This window comes from Plecotus auritus (genome assembly GCF_963455305.1).
Source record: "Plecotus auritus genome assembly, chromosome: 5".
In the NCBI taxonomy this organism is placed as follows: domain Eukaryota; kingdom Metazoa; phylum Chordata; class Mammalia; order Chiroptera; family Vespertilionidae; genus Plecotus; species Plecotus auritus.
In genome coordinates this window covers 144,685,597-144,696,323 of record NC_137776.1, presented here as the reverse complement: position 1 = coordinate 144,696,323, position 10,727 = coordinate 144,685,597, and the positions used below count along the sequence as shown (strand labels likewise).

At 42.7% G+C, this 10,727-nt stretch overlaps 1 protein-coding gene across 1 annotated transcript; it reads left to right on the top strand.

Moving 5' to 3' along the window:
- Positions 1–264: 264 nt before the first annotated feature.
- On the top strand, positions 265–10,498 carry LOC308248434 (uncharacterized protein C9orf40). Its single transcript, XM_080668408.1, has 2 exons — positions 265–2,703; positions 8,959–10,498. The coding sequence occupies exons 1-2, from the start codon at positions 2,272–2,274 to the stop codon at positions 9,115–9,117; spliced, it is 591 nt and encodes a 196-aa protein (XP_080524534.1). The 5' UTR covers positions 265–2,271; the 3' UTR covers positions 9,118–10,498.
- The last annotated feature ends 229 nt before the right edge of the window (positions 10,499–10,727 follow it).

The window sequence follows — 10,727 nt, the reverse complement described above, 5'->3', positions numbered from 1 at the left end:
AATTAGGTCTCAATAAAGCTGTTTAAAAACCCGGTTCATTGGGTTGTCTTTTCATTGTGTTGATGGTTTCCTTTCCTGTGCAAAAGCTTTCTACTTCGATTTAGTCCTATTTATTGTTTTCCTTGCTCAAGGAGATATATCAGAAAAAATATTGCTACAAGAAATGTCTGAGATTTTACTGCCTATGTTTTCTTCTAGGATTTTTATGGTTTCATGACTTACATTTAAGTCTTTAATCCATTTTTAGTTTATTCTTTTGTATGTTGTAAGTAGATGGTCTTGTTTCTTTTTGTTATTGTTTCATGTATCCGTCCAATTTTCCCCAACATCATTTATTGAATAGACTGTCTTTACCCTATTGTATGTTCTTGTCTGCTTTGTCAAATATTAAATGACCATAAAGGTATGGGTTTATTTCTGGGCTCTGTTTGGGGGCGATGCATTATCTTAATTGTGGTTATGGCTTCACAGGTATCTATTCAGCAAGTCACTTTAAATTAAAAATAAAATATATGTCAATTAGGCCTCAATAAAGCTGTTTAAAAACCCCAGCAAATCTAAAAAATGTTATTTAGGAACACATACACAGATGGATAAATTAAAAAGAAAATCAAAGGAATGATTAATTCAAAATAGTAATTACCTGGAATTGGGGAAATGGAGGGAAGTGACAGCAGGAGGCACCAGGGACCTTGTCAGGTTCTGGTACTCATAATATATTCTGTACCGGAAACCCAGCGCTGGGTATGCTATTACCATTCTTTTAACTACAGATGTTTTATACAGCCTTTTGTACAGATGATACATTTCACAACCTAGAAAAAAGGAGTCTGTGGAGAGGACTACAGAGGAATGAACCTCTCTTTGTTAAGCTGCACTTTTACCATTGTGCGGCAGGATAACCTCAGAACCTTTCAAATAAAACTAAGCTCTTTTATGTCTGATCTGTGTTACTGGCTTGAAAATGGCTAACTCTTTTGAAAGAGATGGATTATCAATTTCAAAAACAGAGAATGAAAAGATCAAACAGAAAAGCTATTGTTTACCCCTCTAACTTGTTATATTTCCGTGCTTATTAATTAATTAGTTTCTGTATCCTCTCATAGCAGCCTTAGGTAGCTAATATTGAATACCTACCAGTTAAAGGATCTTCCTTTCACGTTTTCTCTAGAGGATCATAGCTGTTTCTCCCTTTAAAGTATTTATGCATAATTTTATTCCTCACATTTTTGTTCACTTGGTTACGGTCTTTATCAACTATTAAAATGCAAGCAAGTAAATACACTGCTGTTATCCCCGCCTCACTGACATCACACACAATTTTGCTGTAAGTAGGCCTTGGAAACTCACTTCTGATCACCGTACAGAGTGAGCAGGGAACCCCGTGGCTTCCCACGTAATTTTAAGAGTCAAACAATTCTTTCAGTTGTTAAAAAAAAAATTATGCTCCAGGCGTGGCTCTGGAGTGAGTTACTTCGGATGAGCTGCCCATGTTTGCAATTACATCCATGAATTTTTAATGAAAAGATCTTCAAGGAATGCGTTGCCTACTTCCCTTTCCACAGCAGCCCCTTCAAAACATACAACTCGCTGGGTGTTCCTTGTTTGCGTGTCGGCTTTGGCTGCTCCCCTCAGTCCCGCCCCCGTACAGCCCGTCTCCAACAAGCACTTAATGTAGTGCTAGGGCCTTAACCCCAGTTCAGTAAAAGTTTGTATAATATTGTTTTAACCCCCTTGAGACATCCGCCTAGCTACTGACTGAAGGAATATTAACACATAGACGTTGAAGGCTTTAAGTCTAAACCGCTTTACCCAGCGCGAGATTTGCACAACCTCCTCAGCCCCAAGAAAACAAGATAGCGACCAGGTCGGACCCTTAATAAACCCGCCGCTACTTTCCCGCCTTCCCCTGCGGCGCGCACTTCCGGCCGCGGAGGCACTCGGGAGCGCGCCCCTCGAGCCTCCACCAACCAGCGGCTCGGCCCGCCCCGTGTGTGTGCGCGAGCTCACGTTAGTGCGCAGATTCGAATCTCCGCCGCTTGGCGGTTACTCCCCAACGTCCGGCCCCACCTCCGCGGCGGCGAGGCCTGCGCGCGCCGGCCTAGGGTAGCCCGGTCGCCCCGCCCCCTCAGGGCTGCCTTCCCACCTTCCAGCCGCCGTCTGGCCCCAACTGAGTCCTCGCCCTCCCTCGTACGCGCGGCCCCCGCCCTCCGCAGCAATCGGCGTTCGGCCTCCCGCGCTGGGCGGCTTCCGCCCGAGCCTCCCGGGCCCATGGCCAAGCGGCGTGCGGCGGAGCCGCTGACGTTCCACGTGCCTTGGAAGCGGCTCCTGCTCTGCGAGTTTCCGGAGGAGCCGCCGCCTCGGCCGCTCTGGATCCCGCCGGCGGCGGCCTCGCATCTCGGGCAGCCCCTCAGCGTCCCGGAGCTGCCCCGAAAGCGCAAAGTCGACGCGGGGGCTATGACTGAGCCTTCGGCTTCGCCCAGCAAGCGCCACGACAGTGGGGACACCAGCGCTCCGGACGGCGCAGAGCGTGAGGGCCGCGGCTGGGAGACCAGCGAGCCCCCGTTGCTGCAGCAGCCGCCCCTGCGGCCCCACAGGCCGGGGGAGGAGCTCCAGGGCGCCCGGCCCCCGAGGGGCGGTGGCGACAATGAGGCGGGGCGCGCAGAGCCCCCGCGGGGAGACTGGGGGGCCGCACCGCGCCAGGTAGGGACCGGGGGAGGGCTGGGCGCTCCCGAGGTGGGTGGGTTACCATTTTCCCAGGCACTTCTCGTCCTGAGAAGGAGCAGATCGTCCCCCTCTAGACTCCTATCATCAAGACGACCCAAAAGGCGAAAAGCCGGGGTCCCTGCTTTAGGAACGGACGCCCTCCTCCAGGCAACAGCGAGGGCCCCAGAGCTACTTTTGGCAGGGTTTTGGGAGGCCCGACGGGCGGAAAGCGCTTGGATAAGCCAGGGGATGGGGCCGTGGGGTGAGGTAGCGTGCCGCTTCGGCGCCCTGCTGTGAGAGGGAAGCAGGTGCATGACACGTGAGAGCCTAGTGGGAGGCGTTGAACCGCGACAGGTTCAGGTCAACGACAAACGTCAGAGAAAGGTGTAGGGTGCCTTCTTTGGTTTAACAATGATTTGTTTCTAAAGAGGTGACCGATGTGGAAGCCATCAATTGGATGTCCTTTAGGCATTGTACTGTTTCCTTGGTAGAGAGGAAGGGTGACTGTATCTTGGGAAAAAGGTATTTTAACTCACTGTGCTTAATCTGATCCTATGGAAAAGGATTGTTGTTGCAAATTAACTTGGGCCCTACGGTATATGAGGATCTTGTATGAGAATCTTGGGCGCGTTCCCAGTTCTGGGGAAATGAGCCTGCCGCATCTCCGCACGTCAGCTCTGATTTGACTAGATGGGTGCTGTTCAGCGTGGCAGCCACTAGCCACGGGAGACAACGGAATTCTTGAGATGTGCTGTGTCAAATACTACGTTTCAGAACATTTTATATTGATTATACGTTGAAATATCTTGGCGATACTGGATTGAATACAATAGATTAAAAATTATTTCACCTATTTCTTTTAGTCCAGTGGTCGGCAAACTGCGGCTCGTGTTGACTGAGTTTGCCTACCACTGTTTTAGTAGTCTTTTTAGTACAGCCATCAGAAAAGTTATTTATATTTGTGCCTGGTATTATATATTTACTAGAGGCCCGGCGCACGAAATTTGTGCACGGGTACAGTCCCCAGGCCTGGCCTGGGATCAGGGCCATCTTCCCTAGCTGCCCCTGCCGCCACCCACCCCCAGTTTCCCGTTTGCCATTGGGTGATCGGTGCCTGACAGCCGGGGAAAGGGACCAAGAGATGGGCAGTGTGCCTCACAGTGACTGGTCCAGCAGTGTTGTCCTTCTGCTGTTAGGGTCAATTTGCATATTACCCTTATATAGGATAGAGGCCTGGTGCATGGGTGGGGTCAGCTGGCCTGCCCTGAAGGGGGCTCTGGATCGGGTTAGGGAGGTCCCCGCTTGGGGGCAGGGCTGCCAGGGCAGGGACCTCAGGGTTTGCAGGCTGGCCACGCCCCCAATCAGGGTAGGGGTTCTTACTGGGATTGGGCATGCCTGGGTGAGGGGCCGAAGGCAGTTTGCAGGCCAACCACACCCCCGATTGGGGTGTGGTTCCCCCCTGGGGGGCTGTGCTGGCCTGGGTGAGGGGCCTGGGGCGGTTTGCAGGCCGGCCATGCCCCCGGCTTTGTCAGGAAGGATGTCCGGAAGACGTCTGGTCTAATTAGCATATTACCCTTTTATTGTATAGATTGGAGAGCTTTGGTCTAGCCCAGGGGTCCCCAAACTTTTTAAACAGGGGGCCAGCCAAAACCGGTTTGGCTCAGTGGATAGAGCGTCGGCCTGTGGACTGAAGGGTCCCGGGTTCGATTCCGGTCAAGGGCATGTGCCTTGGTTGCGGGCACATCCCCAGTGGGGGGTGTGCAGGAGGCAGCTGATCGATGTCTCTCTCTCGTCGATGTTTCTAGCTCTCTATCCCTCTCCCTTCCTCTCTGTGAAATATCAATAAAATATATTAAAAAAAAAAAAACTTTAAAAAAAAAAATAAATAAACAGGGGGCCAGTTCACTGTCCCTCAGACTGTTGGAGGGCCGGACTATAGTTTAAAAAAAAACTATGAACAAATTCCTATGCGCACTGCGGGCCCGGGACGAGTCGGCTGCTAAGCAGGACAGGCAGCGCCACCCTGCAGGCTGGATAAATGTCCTCGGCGGGCCGCATGTGGCCCGCGGGCCATAGTTTGAGGACCCCTGGTAGCCTTAGTAATTCAAATTGCTTTTCTGCAGTTCTCTGTTGACTTGGAGCTTTGAGGGTGGAAGTACCAAATATAGGGCTCAGACTTCACCAAACTCTTCAACTTCTACATCATAGCATCCACCTCACATCTCTCCGTTGCCTTAAATATCTTATGCAGAATTTATCAAATACATTGTTCACCGCCCCCACCCCTCAAAAATAATTGAGGTTCCTTTGGAATGATTTGTTCATGGTGAACAACCCAGTAAGATAATGATAATTTAATAGTTGGGAAAGATCTTTTCCTGTGATTGTGAAATTATCCTTTAGCCATAACCTTGATAAGCATTTCTGGATGAAATTATAAATTGTAAATATTTGTACCCTCAGTTTTCTTGGAATTTAGGAAGCCTGAGCCTTATTTAGACTTTTTTCTTCAGGTTGCTTTTAGGTTCAAAATCAGCTTGCTTAAAACTGAATGATAGAACTTACATTTTGAAAATAGAATAAAGAATTAGAATTTCCAATTAAATCATGTCTAGGACAATATTCAAAACCTAAAAACAAATGGTAGTCATCCAGACCTATTTGAAAACTCTCCTTTCAGACCCCACCCATACATAGCCTTGTCTTTCCTACCAGAATATACTGACTACAGTCTGCCACAGATTGATAAAGAGGGAAATAAGGAAATGGCAGGTAAGCAAAGAAGGAGAATATTTTAGTAAACTGGCACAGTTTGTGCAGTCAATGTCTCCTTGATTCTTGTGCTTAGACTAAGGCTTAGGTCTGTGCCCTCACCACTGTTTAGCATCTCCTACACACCCGTGTCTTCCTCTGCGGCAGTGACTACATCTGGAACCTCTCTGCATCCTAGAGACACTATAAGCTCATGGCAGGAAACAAGAAGGTTCCTTCTTCACCAAGATTAGTCTCCTGTTCTCTTTTGGCAAAAGCCCAGGAACCCTTACTAGTATGTTCCTTCCTTTTGTTAGTTCTGTTCCTTGAGCTGCTTTTTTTCCTGCAAACTTAAGAGGGGGACTTGTTTTCTCCAGCTTCCCTCTTTCCTGCTTCCAAAGATGTAGGGTTTTTGTTCTAAGGGTTGTACAGACAGTTACCAAGGCGAAACAGGATAAAACAGAAACATGGAGAAGTTAAAAAGAATTTTCAGTTTGTGCACTAAACGTCTCCCTGGTTCTTTTTGTGCTTAGAATAAGCCTTAGGTCTGTGCCCTTAACCCTTGGATCTCACTTAGGAAAAATTTTCTCAAACATGTCCTTTCTATATTGGAGATGCAGTCTAGGCAGAATCTTGGAATATTTTCTGAGTTGTTTTAGATTTGTTTTTACTAGAGAACTAAAATAAAACCAGGTATTCATTAAATATTTATATTTTCTCATGTTAGTGTTACTTTATGCAGGTTCATTGCTCTGTTAGTACTGACCCTTACTATTAGATATTTTTTAACAGAAAATAAGCAAATATGTTTCCTGTTGATTGATAATTCAAAGGCTTCTTGGGCTATAATACTGAGCAATAAATAGTGCTGGACCATAATTTGCAAGAGAGCCATATGTTTTACTGATTAGGAAACACAGGTCAAGATCAGAGTTAGTGAGTAGAGCAAACCCAGATCTGTCTGGTGGCAGAGTTTGTGCTCTTAGATACTAGGTTATACTGATGACTTTTTTTTTTTTTGGTGGGGGCGGTGGGGGTTGCCCATGTTTATAAGTAGGTAGTGGTCAACAAAATAGGTAATGTTTTTAACCCTATTTGCTTATTAAAATGAAATTTTTCTTGGCATCCTTTGAATTATTGCTTTTTTTCCCAGTGTTAAGACATTCCAGAGACTCTTAATTCTAAGCCTTAGTGTCTGAGGCACTGAATGAACTTCTTTTTTTAAAAAAAAATATATTTTTATTGATTTTTTACAGAGAGGAAGGGGGAGGGATAGAGAGTTAGAAACATCGATGAGAGAGAAGCATCGATCAGCTGCCTCCTGCACCACCCCCCACTGGGGATGTGCCCGCAACCAAGGTACATGCCCTTGACCGGAATCGAACCTGGGACCCTTCAGTCCCCAGGCCGACGCTCTATCCACTGAGCCAAACCGGCTAGGGCCTGAATGAACTTCTTAATGAGATTTTCTTATAAGCCTGTACTTTTCAGTAAAGTAACCAGCCACATGCAGCTAATGAGCATTGAAAAGTGACTAGTCTGAATAGTGCTAGAAGTGTAAACTACCTGCCAGGTTTTGAAAACCTGTGTGACAAAAAAAATGTAAACTATCTCATTAATTTCTGAAATGTTGACTGCATGTTAAAATGATAATAGTGTGGGTATATTAGGCCAAATAAAATAGTAAGATTAATTTCACCTGACCAGTCTGGGCAGCCTGGGCCTCCCTGCCAGGAGCCTTAAAAGAAGAAGAGGTTCAGGGCACCTTGTGTGGTAAAGGGGTTGAGGGCGAGCTCATGCTTCAGGAGCCTACGCCTGAAGTCACCTAAAGCCTGGTCTCATATGTATCCCCCACCCCTACATCCCAGGGCTCCCAAACCCAATTTGTGACAAAGAACCCTATTGGCATCCTGTCCTTCGAAATTCATTCTATTCTCAAAGCCTGGTCTGCTGCTCACACAACACAGGTGTCACCAGCCTAATTTAGCCACACTCATAGTTTTGCCAATTACCTTGGCACTAGTTGAACCATCTTAACTGAAATATTGCCTCTCCATTTCACTTAGAATTTGTTGATTTATACTGGATACATGCAAGTGTATGTTTTTAGACACACCAAAATGGAGCATGCTAAATGAGTTTTTCAGAAGCGAAAGAGGAAAAGGAGGAGGGTTCGAGTCCCTTCCTGCCTTTTAACTTGCCTGTGGTCCCTCATCCCAGCTCTGTGACTTCCTGGCAGAGGGAGGGTCATAGGACCACTGGCTGACACAAGCACTTTTTCATGATGTCCTTAGAGAAGTCAGTGCAGCAACTGGAGGGGGATCAGGAATTTAGGGCCAGACCACAGTAATGCTTCCAGGGCGCAGAGGGGGAAGCAGGAGGGTGTAACGATTGTTTGCAATGAAGTGTTTCTTTTGATTAAATGCAGTGTGTGATTTAGTGCATACATTTGCATTAACTATTTCTAAAGCATATTTTGATTTACCATCAAGAGCAATGAAACACAATCTTATTTTTTTTAAAAGATTAATTTCATCTGTTTCTTTTTACTTTTTTACTGTGGTTATTAGAAAAATTTTAAATTACATATGTGGCTTCTATTATATTTTTGTTGGATAATGCTGCCCTAGCAAATATGAACATAACATAAGAACATAGTACTAAAAGGAACATAGCATAGTAGAATAAATACAGATATATAGATACCCTTCTGAGATAGATAATGGTCACATTAGGAGCCTATATATTATTCCAATGCTGCTTCCTTTGCACAAAATATTTTTGGAATGCTTTTGAACTTCTGTGCCAATTTTGTACTTTATTGGAACATCAGCTTCACTTCATAGTTACTTGAAATGATTTTATAATCATTCAGAGTAAGCTGTTAAATGTTTAAGGAGCCAGTGCTCACTTGTTAGGATTTAACAATTTTGCTATATTGATTTAAAAGGCATGCCTTGTACCAAATGGTATCTTGATAAAAATGATTAGTTTTAAGTTTTTCTTGCTATTTAGCATGTTTATATCCTAATACTTTTTAGAAGGTGTCAAAATATTTTAGCCTATGTACAGTCAATCCCTTAAAATACCAAACCTCGGGAAAAAGACTAAAAATAACTTTTAAGGTATATGCGTATTTTTTTCAATAAAAGTTTTTCCTCACTGAAGGTAAACATTTTAAGACTGTTTGCAGACATTTTCTTTGGTTGAGAATGGAAGAAAGTTGTCAGAAGGGTACTCTTGGAAGAAATTCTTTTAAATTTAAACTAATAAATAGTTTCACAAATCTATGATTATGAAAATTCATAGATTTGACTGAGTACCTAAAATACTTTGACTAGACAGAATTAAAAATGTTGAAGATACAAAGACGGTAAAATCTTACACAAGTTTCCTTTTTTTTAAAAAAAAAAAAAAAAAAACACAAAAAACTTGTTTCCTGAAAAAAAAATTTAACTTTTTCTAAACCATTGATATACTTTCTTTTTTTCCCCCCTAAAGCTCAATGAAGAATTTTGGCAGTATAACACCTTCCAGTACTGGAGGAATCCTTTACCACCTATTGATCTGGCAGACATTGAAGCTATAAATGAAGATAACCTTACAGAAGCAAGGCTTCAGGGCAAGGATGAAGTGGTTGAGATTGACATGGAGTCCTGACAGAGGAACTGAAGCAATGGGTTTTTCTGAATTTGAGAAAACATCTCTAAGTGACTTACATATTCTTAAGGATAAAAGTTATTTTCCATACTTAATATTATTTCATTCCCAGACCTGAGAAATGAGGAAAGTTGTTTTAATGATAAATGCCTATAGTCACTACTGAAACTCCCAATAGGATTTGTCAGTGATATAGCACAGTTATAGAGGAAGTATTTTATGTGTGCATTCTTAAAGAAAAAGTTATGTTTAGATTCTAAATTTGAAGATATCAATCTTATAAATTGCAAGTTTTAGAAACAGGAAAGACTCAAATAGTCCTCTCTGCAACAAAATGTTAATTTGTGGTACATGAAATGAACGTTGTTTTATAATAACTTAATAAGATGCTCTTTAATATACTTTATTGACTCTTCCTAGTTAAACAGATAGCTGACTTAAACATCTATGCAAATTTAAAAAGTGAGGCATTTTTCGATAAGCTGGTATTGTTTTAAAAGAGCTTTCCAAAAAATATAAAAGAGCTTTCTAAATGTGAAGTAGTGAGAATTTCAATGTGGGTAGCATGTTGCATAACTTCTAATATTTGATCTTTGTTAAACTCTAATTTGGGCTAACAAAAATGAATAAAGAACAATGAGAAATGAGTAGATGCTTCCCTCTTTCCCAAGATAAGAGGAAAGTTTATTTCTTTTTTTAAAATTTCTTGATTTTGAATTGCCTTCAGGGCATGGTTTTTATTGCTTCTTACTATACACTTGTAGTTCTCAACACAGGCAATACTTCACAAATCTTTGCCTGAGAGATTCTCAATTGTTCTGATGTGGACCTTAGATACAGCTATTTTTTTAAAGCACTGATCCTTCCTCCAGTTTATAGGAGATAACTAATTTGAGCTGAAGCAATGCCTCTTAATTACCTTTGTTTTTATTTTGCCCTGTTGATGGCTTTATTACAATTAAATTATTCTGTAGCTACCATTTCATTGTATTTGAGTTACATGAATATCAATGATGAAGTTAATTTTGTATTGTATTCTAGAATGTTGGCTTTGTAATTGAGTAAGTTGTCCTTGTGTATTTTTTTGTGGTTAATGATATTCAAAATCCAGGAAGGATGGATAAATGCCAATGAGAGGGAAAAAGAACAATGTTTCATGTGTACTGTGGAATTTAAATATGGGTTGACATTAATAAGAATATTATAGAACAGAAAGCAAACTGTATAGTATTGTGGTTGAAAGTTAAGGCTTTGGAGTCAGACATGGTTCAAAGTCTTATACTGCCACTTTCTACCCATGTAACATTAAGCAGATTCTTTCTCATCTCCAAGCCCCAGATTCCTTCGTTGTAAATAAGAAACAATAAATAGTATCTACCTCAAGAGAGATTGTGTTTATTGTCAAATTATATACGGAGTACTTTACCTGCATCATCTTGTTTAATTCTTATAATACCCTTATTGTAGGTACAAAAATATAATTAGAATAAATGTGCTTCCTATAGTTCCTCTCCCCCCCCCCCCAATCACATATTGGTGTTTTTTGTTGTTTTAAATATATTTTATTGATTTTTACAGAGAGGAAGGAAGAGGGATGGAGAGTTACAAAC

Excerpts from the sequence above, each read along its gene's own strand:
- LOC308248434 (XM_080668408.1), top strand. The coding sequence starts at position 2,272 with ATGGCCAAGCGGCGTGCGGCGGAGCCGCTGACGTTCCACGTGCCTTGG. Across the intron at positions 2,704-8,958 it reads GGGGGGCCGCACCGCGCCAG|CTCAATGAAGAATTTTGGCA; the intron begins GTAGGGACCGGG and ends TCCCCCCTAAAG.